The following is a 16925-nucleotide window of genomic DNA, read 5'->3' on the forward strand; positions in this document are numbered from 1 at the left end:
AATACTGACATAGAAGAACAGAATATTCACATTATCATCCCACGGTGTGTGTGTGTGTGTGTGTGTGTGTGTGTGTGTGTGTGTGTGTGTGAGTGGAGTGGGGGGAGCTTTCTGAGAGCCCTCCCTTCTCCTCTCATATTTCAGGCGAGGTTGTGGGGCAGCATGTGGGCAAAAAGTGACTTCCCTACATAACTGGGAAAGTTACGTAAAGGCCCTTTTTGTGTGTGTGTGTGTGTGTGTGTGTGTGTGTGTGTGTGTGTGTGTGTGTGTGTGTGAGTGTGTGAGTCCCGGTCGGAGGCCTTGCTGCAGGCAGGCAGACGGACAGGAAGATAAAGACCATGTCGGAGAAGCCGGGAGTGACCTGAACAGGAGGTCCGGGTTAGATTAGGAGACCAGGAGCGTTGGACTTTGGAGCGGAGGAGGAGAAGAAAGGGAGATGATTGACGGCTGGTTGCTTGCAGAGCAGCGGAGTGGGGAGGAGGCAAAGGAGGAGGAGGAGCGGAGCTGCCGAGCCGGTCCGAGGGCAGGGCGGCCGGCGGCGGCAGGAGGAGTCTGGGCTTTCCTGCCTCCGGGTCTCCGCCGGGAACTTTTCAACATGTCAGGGGAAGTTGATATGTCCTACAAGGAGGCCATCGAGAAGGCTTTCCACTCCTTCACCCGCTTCCCCCTGATCCCGGTCCGGGGGATCCCCCTCATGAGCTGCATCGCCGAAAACTTCGACGCCGTCTGGGCTTTCCGGCCGGACCCCTCGGACATCCTCATCGCCACCTACCCCAAAGCAGGTAGGTGGGCATCTGGAGGAGGACGCCATGGTCCTGCATGAAGCGGGTCTGAATTATGGATGTCCTGCTGCACGGAACAGGCAGGATTCACAAACCCTGCCTCAGAGAAGAGCGATGTTGTTCTCCTTCCCGTGTGGAGAGAACTTCCCATGCTGGAAGGAGGAATCTAGCGTGAAGCTGAGTCTGCTGTAGGAACCGGAAGGCTTCTCTCGCTTTTTGTCCTCGTGAGATCTTATGGAGGCACCTGGACTTGGTTTCTCTCCTTGAGGACGTTCCTCCTGTCATCCTCTTCGGTTCCGATCTGCTCCGTCGAGAACCGGAGAACCTCCTTAAGACCTGACGTGGTCTCACCAGGACCTGGAGAATCTCCACCGACCTCTGAGCTGAATGTGTTTTTTTTTTTCGCTGTTGTCAGGGACAACTTGGACTCAGGAGATAGTTGATCTTCTCCTCCACAACGGCGACGCTGAGGTCTGCAGACGAGCCCCCACGCCGGTCCGGAGTCCTTTCCTGGAGATCTTCTCCCCGCCGCCCATCCCGTCAGGTGTGTTAAATCCATGTTTGCATATTGTCCTTCAGCATCAGCTCCTCTTCATTCACACTGTAACTCCAGCTTATCCGATCCGAGAAGGACCTTTAAGTTGTAGAAGGAGCAGAACAAGAGGCAACCCTTCGACAGAAGATCGAGCAAACATCTCTGCCGTGCATCTCCACCGCAACGGCACGTTTCTATCTTCAGCGTTCTCTGAACCGTGTCTGCAGATCCCTCACACTTCCTGTTGTTCCTTCAGGAGAGGTCCCCCTCCACTCCCCTGGTCCAATTCCTGGAAGAATGTTATCAAACTGCTGATTTCCTCCGTCTTAAGCAGGCTCAGAAGGCGAGTGACCTACAAACATTTCCCACAGAAGCAGCAGAACGTCCCGCTGCAGGGAGGAAGGTCTGATGGTATCTGGACATCTTCTCCGCATTCCAGATGACTTAGCTGTTCCCTCAGCAGGGGGGGGTTGTAGGTCAGATGAAGGGCTGGTTTGAGGCGACCCCACCTGAGCTTCCATCCTGAGAACACCTCACGGTGGTCTTTCATCTCCAGGATGGGTTTTCCACCGCGGCGCTCAGACGCAGAGCGTGGAACGTTCAATTATTCAGCGGACGCCGGCGGGAAGCCGTGAAACAAAGGCTGGTTTCTTGTCGCCGTAGCAACACTGTTCTGTTGACACAGTGATGGGAGGTTACACCACAAACATCTGGCAATCATTACTCCAACGGTGACCTTTGAGTCCCGGCGGAGGTCCTCGTGGGCTCCACCTCAGCACCCTGGACCAAAGGACACGGACTGCTGGAGACTTCCTGGATTTAAATGGATACATTTTACTCACCTATCTGGACGAGATGTTTGCAGTTGACACTGTGATATGTGGTGAGAGCAGGGAGAAGGTGGAGGAACATCTAGAGAGGTGGAGGTACGACCTGGTGGGGAGAGGCATGAAGGTTCGCCGCGGTGGACAGAAAACACGTGTGTGGATGAGAGGAACCCAAGAGGAACCCAAGAGGAACGGTGAGGCTACAGGGAGCGGAGATGAAGAAGGTGGAGGGGTTGAAGTGCTGAAGGTCAGCAGTCCAGAGAAGCTGGAGAAGAGCTGGAGAAACGTGTGAGAACAGAAACGTGTCTGCGGTGTTAAAAGAGTGTCAGCCAGGAGGAAAGAAAGGTGGAGAAGATGGAGGTGAGAGGTGGAGACACTGAGGAGAAGACAGGAGGAAGAGCTGGAGGCAGCAAAGAAGGAGATGTGGACGTTCCTCTGTGGGAGTGAGGAGGGTGGAGAGGATCAGGAAGGAGTCCATCAGAGGGATGCGAGATGTTCTGGAGATAAAGTCACGCTGAGATGGTTTGGACGTGGACGGATGTTCTGCTGTGGTGACCCCTAGACGGAGCAGCAGAAAGGATGAGAAGAAGAAGGAGACCCTCAATGTGGAGTGAGATGAATGTCACAGCAGAGAAGATGAGATTACACTGAAGGACTCTGACTCACACCCGCTTTCTTTTCTCGATCTCCATCGCAGGTCTCGATCTTCTGAAGAAAATGGACCCTCCAAGAATCATCAAGACACATCTCCCCTTTCAGCTGGTTCCTCTGGGGTTTTGGGAAAACAAGTGCAAAGTAAGATCAAGAAGATCTCAGCCAGTCTCAGTTTGCATGGTCCACAAACAGAGTTTAGATTTAGCCTGAAGGTATCTGAGCGTCCTACAAGATTAGCAAGGTTTGAAAACCCAAAATGAAGCATCCGAGAAGGAGAAGTTGGATTGCAAACGCCGACCGATCATCCGACCATCTCTGTTTGGTTTCTTCTGTCGGTCCCGGCGGTGTCTGAAGGCCATCTACGTGGCTCGCAACGCCAAGGACAACCTGGTGAGCTACTTCTTCTTCGACAGCATGAACCTGACGCAGCCGGAGCCGGGGCCCTGGGACGGATACGTCCACAAGTTCATGCAAGGAGAGCGTAAGTAACTTCTCCATCCCTTCTTGTGGCGTCGAGATCAACCAAGACGATGAAGATTTAATCCTTGCGTTGATCCAAATTTAATCCTTGAAATGGATCCTTGAAATGTTGGGAATTTGGGTGATTTCATCGAGCGAAACGCCCAGAAGAAGTTCGTATTAGCCCTTCAATAACACATGGATGCTTAAATTGTTTTAAAAAGCAAACTTCATTGGATCAATTCTTTAAGAAAAATAAGATAAACTTTATTGATCCCCATCGGGGAAATTCTTTTGTCACAGCAGCGTAACACTTATAGTGTTAATAAATATGACTATAAATATAAATAGAGAGACAATTAGATGTTTATCAAATTTTACATTAAGAAAAGAGTGCTATCTCGCCACAGTGATTCCCAGGAAAATGAATATAAAAAGAAAAACTAGTGAAGAAAACTGAAGTTCCAAAGTAAAATGTAAGTTCATTTGAATTGGATAATCATCATAAGTTTATTGTAAAGTTGTTTTTAATTTGATAGTAATAATAAGTTCATTTTAAGTGTATTGGCTCGGTGTGTGTGTTCGTAGCCTCGTTAGCACTCAATGCTAACAGTTTGCAATAACTATGATTTTACTTTTTGATGTCCCTTACATTATTAATATCCTTCTTTTTCAGGGTTTCTCCTATATTCATATTCTTATTTTGTGACTTTTTTTTGGGGGGGGGGGTATTTGTTTTCTGTTATTTTAACTGGGGGGAAAATTGATTCAAGATACGAAAAAAAATCAACACATGAACCCACTTCAGGAACCCATTACATTTGTATCTTATGTCATGAACCGTTCCTTCAAAAATTACATGACAAAGAAACTGAGATTCAGGAAGAAAAGCAAGTGCAATGTCAACAACACCAAGCCGGGGTTGTGTCTTCTCAGTTCTCCATGCAGTTTCTTCATGGTGGCCCCCAAACTTGCTGCATCAACACCGAGCTTACGGGTTTCTTATCAACCTCAACAAACAAATAAGAAGTGGTCTGTTTTTCTTACAAAACCCTAAACTCCACAACCACTTTTCTATTTTTTGACAACACCATCTTACCGATGGCCGACAGAAAAGGAGCTAAATTCTAACAATAAGACAAAATGCTACTATTTCCAGAACCGGAAACCGCATCGCTGCCATCTGCTGTAAGTTGTGAGTCACACAACGTTGTGCCGTGTTGCTGACAATATAGACAATATAGAAACTGCATTTTTATTTCATAATTTTTCAAATTGCAGATTAATTCAATGAGCCGGATCGGACCCCCTGGCGTGCCGGTACCGGCCCGCGGGCCGTACGTTTGACACCCCCGCTCTAAAGAATCCCCGTGTTGGTCCCGAAGGTCCACGCGTGAACTAAGAATCTTATTTTTTCTGAATGGATGATGTAACCGGCTCGTCGAGGGCGCCGTCACCCGACCCCGCCGTTCCCCGGACGCTGCTCTTTGCTTTGTTATCGTCTCTGAGGTCATCGTTTTGGTTGCGGTCGGACGGCCGCGGCGCCGGTCCGCCGCGGCCAGCTGCTCCGTGGCGCTGAGGAGATCCCCGGAGCTAAAAGCGGAGCGCAGACGGACGCTCATTTGTCAGGAGCTAACGCTAATAACAATAACATTTCCTCAGTGTGTGTGTGTGAAGCTCATGGTGTGGGTGTTTCTCCAGTGGCCTGGGGCTCCTGGTACGACCACGTGAAAGGATACTGGGAGGAGAGGGAGAAGAAGAACATCCTTTATCTCTTCTATGAAGACATGAAGGAGGTAAAGGGCCGGCGTGACCTTCAGACCTTTAGCGGCGTTAGCCCCGTTAGATCTCGGCCGTGTCGTGCGTCCCCAGAATCCCCGGCGGGAGGTGGAGCGCATCATGAGGTACCTGGAGCTGTCGCTCTCCGACGAGGTGGTCGACCGCATCGTGGAGCTCACCTCCTTCAAGAGCATGAAGGAGAACCCCATGGCCAACTACTCCTGCATCCCGGCGCCCGTTTTCGACCAGTCCATCTCGCCCTTCATGAGAAAAGGTGACCCGTAGCTTCGCGCATCCGACCGCTTCTCTATATCGCGCTCGGCCGTTTCACGGATTTGAACTTTCGCCTTCCCGTCCGCCCGCTCCGTGCACAGGCGAGGTGGGCGACTGGCAAAACCACTTCACGCCCGAGCAGTCCAAGATGTTCGACGAAGACTACGAGCGGCGGATGAAGCGTGCGCGCATCCCCTTCAGGGCCGTCATCTGACCGCCGAACCCTCGCTGCCCGAACCAAAGACGGACGACCAAACCAAAAACCTCCGCGTATCCAAACGGCGTGCCGTCGCGCCTCAATAAAGATGTGCTCGACAATGCAAGTGCATGAGTTTTGTAATCGTCGCTTTATTTCATCTTTTCCACGTAAACAATATATAAGACCAAAAGTGTTGTGACTGAGTGGACGTGCCCGTTAGATGTGACGAGACCTCCGCCAGAGACCGCGCGGCTCTTTTTCCTGCCCGTTGCGGCGCGGCGGCGCCAGGCTGCGACGCCAACGCCGGCGACACACACTAGAGTAACAGTAGCTAGCTGGAAAGTCAATCTTGTGAAAGCGGACAGAGGACACGGAAACACAACGGCTGAGAATATCCAAGTTTAACAAAAAGAAAAAAAAAAAATCACTTTTAATACATACTTTATTTCTTAGAATAAAATCTTAAATATTTGACTGTTTTACTGACAGGGATTCCTTATATAGAGGCTATTTTTATATCAGTTTTTTAACAGTTTTATTGTTTTTTTTTTTTATTCATTTTTCTGTTTTCTCCTCTCTCTTCTACTGGTTGGCTCACTAAACTCCCTGTTTTGTTATGATCTTCCTCTCTATCTTGTCCTCTTCTTTCTATCCAACCCTTAAGATCTTCTACATCTCTATTTAGCTTCTGTACCTGGCAAAGAGAGACACAAAAGAAGGGGGGGGGTCAGTCGGAGGTCACGGGGAAATCAGGCGAGAGCAGAAAGCTGAATTCTCAAACAAGCAAAAGCACGGCAGCGAAGACGCCGTTTGTCGTATTTGTGCCGGAAACCAGAAAATACAGATTCTGTAAAGAACGTCGGCCGCCTTTTGCTAAAGAGCGGGTTTTTATACCGACGTCCCGTTGATCGATACGCATCGTCAACCTCCACGGTGCCGCAAAAAACATGCACTCCCCTTCGGACCGGCTTCGGATCGACACGAAGGTCCGGGATGAACGTGACCAACCACAAGGCCTGTGTTGGAATGGAGATCTCCAGTGGAGACCACCGAGCGCGGCTCCGACGTCGCAACATACCAAATCGAAAAGAGTCCGTTAAATGATTCCGAATGCAAACTTTCATAATCATAATAATGATATGAATGCGGTCGGTGTGAGAGAGGAGGATGCAGGAGATGAAGACGGACAACGTCCGTGGAGCTTCTCGGTCATCCGGGTCACGCTCGATTCTTGTCGAAATCTTCGGCTTTCGACCGGGTCTAGGTTACGGCGGTTTGTTACGTCAATTATTGACACGGTGGCTTTTCCTGTGAATGATTTACACAACAAGTCACCGTAACCCGGACCCGCCCAAACCTCCGGCAGGTCTACTGGGAAACTCCCCACAGATTTGTGGAAGTGGAGAAGTCTCTCAGATGAGGGTTCAGACGTCCTCAAGTCCAGCTGCCACCACAAGAAGATCACGAGAGCCACGATACCACTACTACTACTATCACTACTACTACTACTACTACTACTACTACTACTTCTAACAACAACCAAAATAATAATAATAATAATAATAATAATGCAGTTGGTGTGAGAGAGGAGGATGCAGAGAGGAGGTTAGATGGAGGAAGTTGATGTTGTGGTGGCCCAGGGCCCAAACACTACAAGTAATAATAATAATAATGATGTTTTCTACTGTATGAACTGCTGATATATTGTCATATTGTTTAGGTGCAACTTGTTAATAAAGCCCTACCTGTTGTATATTGAGTCCCGAATGTGGGGGTTTAAGTTGCTGTTTGTTTTCTGTGTATTTTGTGGTCGCTGGGAATTTTGTGGGTGCGACTTGAGGTGCAAGGAAGTCTGTTTTTCTTTTCCCCTGAAATTCTGCAGGAGCAGTTCGTTGTACTCCAGGCTTGAGAAGCTTGAGAGGCGTGGCTACAACAGCTATCGATTAGTAAACGGACGTTTTACCGTCAACCGGGTGTTTTCCTTGACTAAAATACGACAACGTGATGTAATCGCACTTGTGTGAAATCAAAAAGTCCACTTGGGAAGCGACACGGATTGATTTGGACTTGTTTTAAGGATGTCGGATCAGCTTGTTGTGTGTTTTTCCACTTTTGTTTGGAGTGTGACTCCAAATCCAGACCTCCTTTGTGCGTGATTTTGTTGTTGTTTTGTCATCGACCCTTTATCATGAAACAACCAAGTATTTTGGCAGAGAGATCAAAATATGCCTTATGCTCACGGGACGGTGTGTTAAAGACCGCACGATGCAGAACGGATGGGTCGGTGTGTGTGTCCACACGCACACACGCACACACACACACCGCAGGACCGGACAAACGTGCACGGACAGGGTGAGGCAGACGTGCACACGGAGGGCGAACACACGCCATGGTTTTTTACCTCCATTTAGTTACAGGCTAAAGGTGGCGGGTGGACTGAATTAGACTGGAAATCAATAAGAAGGGTTACGTGAGTTAATGAAAGGGGAGGAGGAGCTTCATGAAGGGGGAGCTGGTCAACGGGATGATGTCATGAGATTACCGCACAAAATGATCATGGATTATAAATATTAAAATGTGACATCATTAATGAGATTACACCAGAAGGGAAGGTCAAAGTTAAATGTCAGGTGGGGTAAAAATGACTCTGGCGTTAGAAAGGCGAGGCTACTCACTCTCGACGTAGTTGCGGGCGACAAACTTCAACACCTCGTCAATGCCGATGACGGGCAATGAGAGCTTCAGGACCATGAGCCACTGCTCCACGGTCAGATGGGTCAACTTGAAGATCATCTGCAAAGCGGGGAGAGCGTCGTCAAAAGGGGTTCGGCGAAGCGGACTTCGGTTTACGGATGCGGCCGGCGTCTTACGGGCAGGGGGTCGACATAGATGATCATGAAATGCAGCGACATGGAGAGGGTCATGGCGGCGAGCAGCCAGAAGTTGCTCCACGGGGGCATGCGGACCAGAGACTGGTTCTCAGACAAGCTGGTGGAAAACAACGGAGAAGGTCTTGAGCGTCTTCCACGCTGGCAGATCGCGGGAGGACGTCACCGCGTCCGACGGCGTACCTGTTGAGGGCGTTGCACATCTCGATGGTGACCAGGACGGACAGGGCCATGGTCATGGGGGGAGAAGCCTCAAAGATCTCGCACTCGATGTTGGTGAAGTCCTCGTTCTCGTCGTGGCACTGCATGAAGTGGGACTGCGGGGACGAGCGGAGGGTCGGTCGGGGGGGATTTTTCCCCTCAAAGAGAACGTCGTGGCCGAAGGTCTTACCAGCTGGTGGTAGGTGACACCGGGGCCGGTGGGGTCGTACAGGAACCACCAGGCGGCGCCGCCGACGGTAGCGGCGCCGACGTAGCCTGTCGGGGACAGATCGGGGCGAGTGTTTGGAGAGGCCGAGGGACGTCGAAGGACGAAAAAAACCCGACGTACGTACCGCCGATGGCCATGTATCTGAAGAACAGCCAGCCGGAGATCAGGGGCTCCTTGGGGGAACGAGGAGGCTTGCCCATGATGTCCAGATCAGGGGGGTTGAAGCCCAAGGCGGTGGCGGGAAGACCGTCAGTCACCAGGTTGACCCACAGCAGCTGCACGGGGATCAGAGCCTCGGGCAGACCCAGGGCGGCGGTCAAGAAGATGCTGAGGACGAGAGTTGGGCGTCGGTCAGAGAGGGTTCGCGTCCGCGTCCTCCGGAGGTTCGGCGGACACTCACCAGACCACCTCGCCCACGTTGGAGGAGATGAGGTAGCGGATGAACTGCTTCATGTTGTTGTAGATGGCTCTACCCTCCTCCACGGCAGCCACGATGGATGAGAAGTTGTCGTCGGCCAGGACCATCTCAGAGGCAGACTTGGCAACGGCAGTGCCAGAGCCCATAGCGATGCCGATCTCGGCCTTCTTCAGGGCTGGGGCATCATTCACGCCGTCGCCGGTCTGGGGCGGAAGCGGAGGAAGGCGATCGACGGGGAGGATCTTGCAAACGTCCGGGTTCCGCCGAGCCGCGTCCGAGGTCTTACCATGGCAGTGATGTCATCGTAACCCTGCAGGAACTCCACGATCTTGGACTTGTGGGACGGCTCCACGCGGGCGAAGCAGCAAGCTCTGCGCACGGCCTCGGACTGCTCGTCGCTGGGCAGGTCGTCGAACTCGCGGCCGGTGTAGGCCTTGCTGGACACGTCTTCGTCCTCGGAGAAGATGCCGATACGGCGGCAGATGGCGATAGCGGTTCCCTTGTTGTCGCCTGAAACGAGAAGGTCGGACGGTCCGGGAGCGGAAGCGGGGAGCGGTTTCGAAGGTCCTCCCCGGACGAAGAACGGGACTCACCGGTGATCATGATGACGCGGATTCCGGCGGCTCTGCACAGCTCAATGGAGCTGGTGACCTCCTTGCGGGGAGGATCCAGCATGCCCACGCAGCCCACGAAGGTCAGGTCGGTCTGGGAGGAGAACCCAAGATGAACTCGTGAGCATCTCGCACCCAAACGGTAGCGAGAAGCTCCTCGGAGCTGCTCTGACCTCATAATCGGCAAACTTGGTGGAGTCCTCCAGGTTCATCTCCTCCGGCTTCAGAGGGCTGTCACGGGTGGCCAAAGCCAGGCAACGCAGGGTGTCGCGGCCGGTTCCCCACTCCTTGATCACGGCCATGATCTTCTCCTTGATGGCGTTGGTCAGGGGGAAGCGGCTGGTGCCCACGCGCACGTACGCGCACCTGTCAATCACACCCTCCGGGGCGCCCTGGAGGACAACCGAAGGGAGAAGGTTTCGTCGGCGTGTGGTGAGGAGAGGCGGACGCCGGGTTTCATCGATGGACGACGGCGACGGAGACACGGGCGGCGGCTGACCTTCACGAACATCTTGGCTCCGCCATCGCCTTTGGTGGGAGTGCAGTACACGGACATGGACTTCCTGTCACGGGAGAACTCCAGGGTGAAGTTCTTCTTCATGAGCTGCTTGATGACCTGCTCGGCAGACGAAACCCCACCGTGAACGGCGTTCGAACACCCCGTGGGTCCGAGAAGCTCCGGGAGGAGGAGGCTTACGGAGCAGCAGGCGTTGGCCCTCTCGATCCTGGACAGGTTCTTCACGTTGCTGTTGAACACGTTCATCTTCTCGACCAGGCAGGACAGGGCGGTCTCGGTGGCCTCGCCGACCTTCTCATAGATCTTCTTGGCCTGGGGGGAGCACACAACGGCGGACGCAGCCGGTGAGATTTACGACAGATCGTCAAGGTCGTGACGCCCGGGCGGAATGTGAGCGTCACCTCGTTGTAGTCCAGAGAGGAGTCGTTGCACAGGGCGCAGATGGTTGCCAGCTCCACCAAGCCGTCGTATACACTGCAGTTGGTCTTGGAACCTCCCTGGGAGCTACGACGCAAAGACGCCAAGGATGAATTCACGGATCCGGACCGAACGGGCGACGTCGGGTGACGCGGCGGAGAACTTACACCTCGCCCTCGGGGGTGTACTTGGAGCCGGAGATGTCGAAGGCGTCGAGGACGACGTGGTCCTCGCTAGCGTCCTTGATGATGAACATCTGCGGAGGAAGTTCGGACGTGAGGCGACGCCCCCCGACGACCCCGGTGCGACCGGATCGGCGCCGCGAGACGCTCTCACCTTGGTGACACACATCTGGTTGGTGGTGAGGGTGCCGGTCTTGTCGGAGCAGATGACGGAGGTGCAGCCCAAGGTCTCCACGGAAGGAAGGCTTCTGACGATGGCGTTCTTCTTGGCCATACGGCGGGTTCCCAGAGCCAGACAGGTGGTGATGACGGCGGGAAGACCTGACGGACATCGGGCGGAACACCGAGCGTGAGAAGGCGGTCGGGGATCCCGGCGGGTCGAGAACCCGACGGCGGGTTCCTCTCACCCTCGGGGATGGCGGCCACGGCCAGAGCCACGGCGATCTTGAAGTAGTAGACGGCGCCGCGGATCCACGAGCCGCCGTGGACGGGGTCGTTGAAGTGGCCGATGTTGATGGCCCACACGGCCACGCAGATCAGGGAGATGACCTTGGACAGCTGCTCGCCGAACTCGTCCAGCTTGGCCTGCAGAGGAGTCTTTTCCTGCTCGGTGGCGGCCATCTGGTCACGGATCTTGCCGATCTCGGTGGAGACTCCGGTGGCTACGGCGACGCCGATGGCCTTACCGGCGGCGATGTTGGTGCCCTGGAGTCGAGAGAAAGGTGAGGAGACGCGAGAGCGAAGGCGGGGAAACCCGAGCGAGACGACACCTACAGAGAAAAGCATGTTCTTCTTGTCCTGGTTGACGGCCCTGGGGTCGGGAACGGACTCAGTGTGCTTGATCACACTGACGGACTCGCCTGGAGGAGAAGACCAGGACAACCGGTCACCTTCAAGTCCGACGAACCGCATCGGTTCCACGCGACTCCCGGTCTCGCCGAATAATCTCCGCGTACTTATTATTACGATTAATACGATCTCACGCCCAAAAGAGCGCGGACTTCCTCGGTCCGTCTCGGCGTAAACGGACGACATCCGCCAGCGAGGGACGGATGAGAAGCTCACCGGTGAGGATGGACTGGTCCACACGCAGGGTGGTGGACTTGATGGAGACGATTCTGATGTCAGCGGGGACTTTGTCACCAACTGCGGGGCAAAAAAATAAAAAGTCGTTATCCGTCACAGTTCACCTTTGATACGCCGCCCTTCACGGCTCACATTTTGGTTTCACTGGTGGAACAGCGATGGAGCAGGAAAGGCTCACCGGAAACCTCCACAATGTCTCCAGGGACGATTTCTCTGGCCTTGATCCTCTGCACACTCTTTCTGTCAGAACGGTAGACTTTGCCCATCTCGGGCTCGTACTCCTTGAGGGCCTCGATGGCATCTTCAGCGTTACGCTCCTGGACACACACACACACACACAGAAAACAGTCATTGTAAAGGGGATCATCAAAAGATTCAAGATTGAAGGTTCACAGAGTTTCTTGTCATATGTAAAGTGTGGAAACGTGTTTCCCGTACAATGGAATTCTTTGCTTTCCACAGTGTGTTTGGATTTGTTTTGGCAATAAACAGGCCGTTATTATAAATCCGAAAGGTGTTGGAGGTGCAAGTAAAGCATCGAGTGCAGCTCGGCGTGCAGCTCACAAAGCGCAGTTTAAATGGCGGTATTTCCGTGCGCTGCGCTGCATTTAAAGTGCGTCTAAACTCACACGTGTTGTTTTTTTTATCGTGCGTGTTTCTATTCCAAACCCGGAGAAGTCCATTTCCCTCAAATGTTTGTACTTTTAATGATTTATTTTCCAAAATCAAATCCATCCCCCGGACGGGACGCGGTAATAATTCACACAGCTTTTTATTTCAGGTTGATACTCGTCACCTGGGAACCAGAAAGAGATTTTATTTGTCCATATTATATTTTTGATTATTAATTATGGGGTTATTATGATATCGGAATCATCGTCATCGTCACTATTGTTGTTATTTTAGTAATTAGAGTTAAAAGTGTAAAAGGAGTATAATGAAAATAAAATATTTGCATGTATGAAAATCAGCATATTGAAGTTTTATTACATTTATAACATGTAAAACTAAATTCTATTTTTATTATTAGTATCATCATGACCATGATAACAATAAAAATAATTATAGTTATTATTATGGTGCTAGTAGTATAATATAAATATAACATATACCTATATAAACATGTCAATATTAGTATTGTTATTTTAGCAATTATAGGTATTATAGTAGTAGTATAATGTATATCATGTAATATCACAATTATTAGTATGATCAATATCACAATAACAATAATAAGTATTATTATTATATTAATTTGTATTATCATTGCTACTATCATTATAATAATAATAATAATGATAATGATTTATGATGATGATATTATCTATGATAATTATATTTATTATTATGGTACTTGGTAGTAAATATTACTATAATCATTATGGTCTGTATAGTGATGTAAGTGTGTTTTTGCTCCTGATGTGTGTGTTTGTGCAGCCGCCGGGCACCGTCGCAGCAGCACAAACACACACACACACACACACACACACACACACACACACACACACACACACACACACACACACACACACACACACACAACTATTTTCAGCCCCAAAGCAGTAAAAGTGATCCTGTTCCAGTTGAGCAACACCTCTGGCTAAAAACACTTGGCAGTAACTGGAAGCTGTGCTCTTCTGACATCATGGCAGCAGATCCGTCTTGTTGCTCAACGTGGCGAGGGGATGGCGAGGGGGGGGGGGGGGTCACTGACCTGCCACACTCCCACCACGGCGTTGGCGATGAGGATGAGGAGGATGACGAAGGGCTCCACGAAGGCGGTGATGGTTTCCTCGCCTTCCTCGAACCAGGCCAGCACCTGAGGAGCGGTTGAGGCAGCGCACGTTAGCCGGGAACAGCCGGTCTTCTGAGCTTCTGGAAGCTGAATCTGTCAGGTTCACCTCATCCCTCAATCAGCGGCTCCCCAGCGTGTGTGTGTGTGTGTGTGTGTGTGTGTGTGATAATTTGATTGCATAATTGTTTTTAATGTGATCCCGGCGTCCCATAAGCCGTGGCTCCTCCCGACCGCCGCCGCCCGTCTTTGGAAGGCCTCCTTCCCTTCCTCCAGTCGTGACCTTTCCCGAAGGATTCGGTTTCCCCGTCTTAAAATAACCCCCCGCCCCTCCTCGGCCCCCCTAGACTTTCCTGACCCCTCGTCTCTCCGCCGCTCCTCAATATTCGCCTTCTAAGGCCATCGTGACAGCTGGGGTGGAAGCTCTGCACGGGAATTAATACGCCTCCTGCGCGCCCTCGCTATCCGCATCTCAAGTTGTCGTCCTCAAAAATATATGGATGGGGGGGGTTGGGGGGGGGGTGAACTTTTTCCTGACAACATGATCAGAGTGTGTGTGTGTGTGTGTGTGTGTGTGTGAGAGTGTGTGTGTGAGTGTGTGTGTGAGTGATGGATTTAAGATCAGTGTGTTGGTTGCACTGGGGGGGGGGATTTGGTTGCTCCTTGCACCTCCACCAGTATCACACACACACACACACACACATTCGTGCACACACACTCACACACACTCCAGGGTGACTTACGAAGGAGATGCAGGCGGCCAGCAGCAGGATCCTGACGAGCAGGTCCTCGAACTGCTCGATGATCAGCTCCCAGATGCTCTTTCCTGGGTGGGGGGGGGGAAAGCTGGTGTTTTAACTGATGTGTGTGTGTGTGTGTGTGTGTGTGTGTTCTGGGACAATGTGCGTGCTTTTTAAATCAGGGACTTCATCCTGGAACACCTGAAGGTCTGTGCGGTGGACCTTCTGAGCATGTTTGGTCAATGTGATGGACACTCACCCTCCTCAGCAGGCAGCTCTGCAGTGGAAGGACAGAAGGACAGAAGGACAGAAGGACAGAAGGACAGAAGGACAGAAGGACAGAAGGAGAAGGACGGCAGGTTAGGAGGATTGATGGACAGTAGGACATTTGAAATGAGCGTCCGGATGCTTCTATTCAGAAGAAAAACTCCCGCCTCTGCGTTGGTTCGCTAATCGATCAGGGTACGATCGATTGACGATCGCGGCGGCGTCCGAGGACCTCCTCCCTCCGGCCTAAAATTAACCCCCGCGGCGTCCTGCCCCCCCCCCCTCGCCATGTTTCACCCAGGAAGCTTCTTGAGCCGTCACCTGTCTCTCTCGCTCTCCAGCCATCTTCTCTGGCTGTCTTTAAATAGCCCCCAAAGCCCTCAAAGTCTCTGCTTCTCACTGTATCTGCATTTCTACCAGCTGTTGCGACTCCTCTCTGCAAAAGCATCCCCGTGCAGAACGGGGACGCCCGGGGCCCGTGGGGGGGCAGGGGCCCGTGGGGGGGCAGGGGGCCCCTCCTGCAGCGACCGCCACGCTTTCAATGCTAACTCCAATTTCTCTCCACGGTTTAAACCCTCACCGACCATGTGGGGATGCTACTTTCCAGCGCCCCCTTTCCTCGGCCCTTGCCCCCCCCCTCCGGCCCCTGGGCCCCCCCCTCCGGCCCCTGGGCCCCCCCCCCCCCTCCCTCCGCAGCCGCGGCTCTTACCGTTGTGGCCATACTTGTCCAGGTTCTTCTTGAACTGGTCTGGGGTGAGACCGGTGGTCTCGTTCACGCCGAAGTAAGCCAGGCACTCGGCCGGGTTCTTGGTGTGTGCGTTCTCCATCCTCTCTGGACAGACAGCGGACGGGCCGTGTGTCGGTGCCTATCCACGCTCTCCGAACGCCTGCGCTGGTGTCTGCAGTGTCTACCTTTGGTCCACCAACCTCACCTAGAAGTGCGGCACCCTCCAAGTCAGGAGTGCTGGTCTGACAGAAAGAGCGAATAAGCCCATACATGCTCAGGGTTTTATACCACCCAAGGGCTCGGGATTGGCGGACACCCCGCTGACACCCGCCTACAAATTCCAGCATTGGAGACATGTTGGGTTGGGGGGGTGGGGGGGTGGGGGGGGTAGAGCAATGGGGAGGTGAGATGGTTGGACTTGGACAGGAACTGGGGACGGGCTTGGATTTGGAAAGGAGCTAATGCAGGAGGGCAGCGGTGCAGGGGATGGGGGGGGCGGAGGCGGGGGGTCGGGGGTCGCACCGTGGATGAAAATGAGATCTGTTTTTGGAACATGCATGGTCAGTGGAATAAGACGAAGGGAGAAGGTGAGAGAGTGAGACGGGAGATGGTTGCCGAGGGGAGGAGGGCGGAGGCTTGAGTGACGGCTCAACTGCTCGGCCGGGGAAGCGGGGGGTTCGGGGGGGGTCCGGGGGGGGGGGGGGTCCTTGGGGGGGCCGGGACGCAGAATCAATCAAGCTCTTGATAATAAATAAAAAAACCCAAAGCCAAGTTGCCCCCCCCCCCCGCCCGGACCCAAAAAACGTCCGCGAACGACAAGACGTGAAAACGATCGTGAGAGGGAAGAAGAAAGTGAGCACGCAGTGCAGGAATGACCGCCGCGGGACAGGAATGCCGGGGCGACGGCCAGCGTGTCACCCGGCCCTGCCGGCGAGGAGAAGCCCTGACAGAAGATCCGGGGGATCGAGTTTTATTTCTCTACTTTTTTTTTTTATGAGCAGCCGAGATATGGCGCGGCTTAAGTGGAGCCGCGACAGCCGATCCGGCCGGGGGAGGCCATTCGCTGAGGCACAATGGCCTCTCGCGGCTGACTCGCAGCACTGACGGCCTGCTGGCCGGATCCTCCTCGACATACACACACACACACACACACACACACACACACACCAGAGGTCTCCGGTTAAATTCCCTAACACTCTGAGTACCTCTTGGAATCACCTTGCTACTCTAGATGCTTGATTGACGCATGAAGGGGACATTGTTCGACCCCAGTGTGAACACACACACACGCACACACACACACACACACACACACACACACACTGCAGAGGTCTCCGGTTAA

At 52.7% G+C, this 16925-nt stretch overlaps 2 protein-coding genes across 4 annotated transcripts; one reads left to right on the forward strand and one right to left on the reverse strand.

The window, feature by feature from the left end:
• The first annotated feature begins 276 nt into the window (after positions 1 to 276).
• sult1st6 (sulfotransferase family 1, cytosolic sulfotransferase 6) lies at positions 277 to 5637 on the forward strand. The gene is made up of 7 exons (XM_086140958.1): positions 277 to 782; positions 1198 to 1326; positions 2842 to 2939; positions 3153 to 3279; positions 4959 to 5053; positions 5130 to 5310; positions 5411 to 5637. Exons 1-7 carry the CDS (start codon positions 437 to 439, stop codon positions 5521 to 5523), a joined length of 1089 nt encoding a protein of 362 aa, XP_085997084.1. The 5' UTR covers positions 277 to 436; the 3' UTR covers positions 5524 to 5637.
• Positions 5638 to 15748, reverse strand: atp2a1l (ATPase sarcoplasmic/endoplasmic reticulum Ca2+ transporting 1, like). Of its 3 annotated transcripts, XM_086140952.1 has the most exons (24): positions 15566 to 15748; positions 14849 to 14866; positions 14593 to 14675; positions 13772 to 13876; positions 12236 to 12374; positions 12037 to 12117; positions 11746 to 11831; positions 11379 to 11676; positions 11126 to 11292; positions 10957 to 11045; positions 10774 to 10876; positions 10553 to 10684; positions 10355 to 10471; positions 10029 to 10247; positions 9838 to 9949; positions 9531 to 9754; positions 9227 to 9447; positions 8951 to 9153; positions 8788 to 8873; positions 8580 to 8713; positions 8379 to 8496; positions 8184 to 8301; positions 7910 to 7954; positions 5638 to 6202 (listed from the first exon to the last, which is right to left on the reverse strand). In XM_086140952.1, exons 1-23 carry the CDS (start codon positions 15681 to 15683, stop codon positions 7950 to 7952), a joined length of 2976 nt encoding a protein of 991 aa, XP_085997078.1. In that variant the 5' UTR covers positions 15684 to 15748; the 3' UTR covers positions 5638 to 6202; positions 7910 to 7949. The 3 variants fall into 3 exon arrangements, with proteins under 3 accessions (XP_085997078.1, XP_085997076.1, XP_085997077.1); XM_086140950.1 differs by lacking the exon at positions 7910 to 7954; XM_086140951.1 differs by lacking the exons at positions 5638 to 6202; positions 7910 to 7954 and having other exon boundaries at positions 8176 to 8301.
• Positions 15749 to 16925: the final 1177 nt, after the last annotated feature.

The sequence above is a fragment of the Fistularia commersonii genome, chromosome 33, assembly GCF_037954325.1.
Source record: "Fistularia commersonii isolate RoL2024-O1a breed Wild chromosome 33, RoL_Fcom_v1.0, whole genome shotgun sequence".
In the NCBI taxonomy this organism is placed as follows: Eukaryota; Metazoa; Chordata; class Actinopteri; order Syngnathiformes; family Fistulariidae; genus Fistularia; species Fistularia commersonii.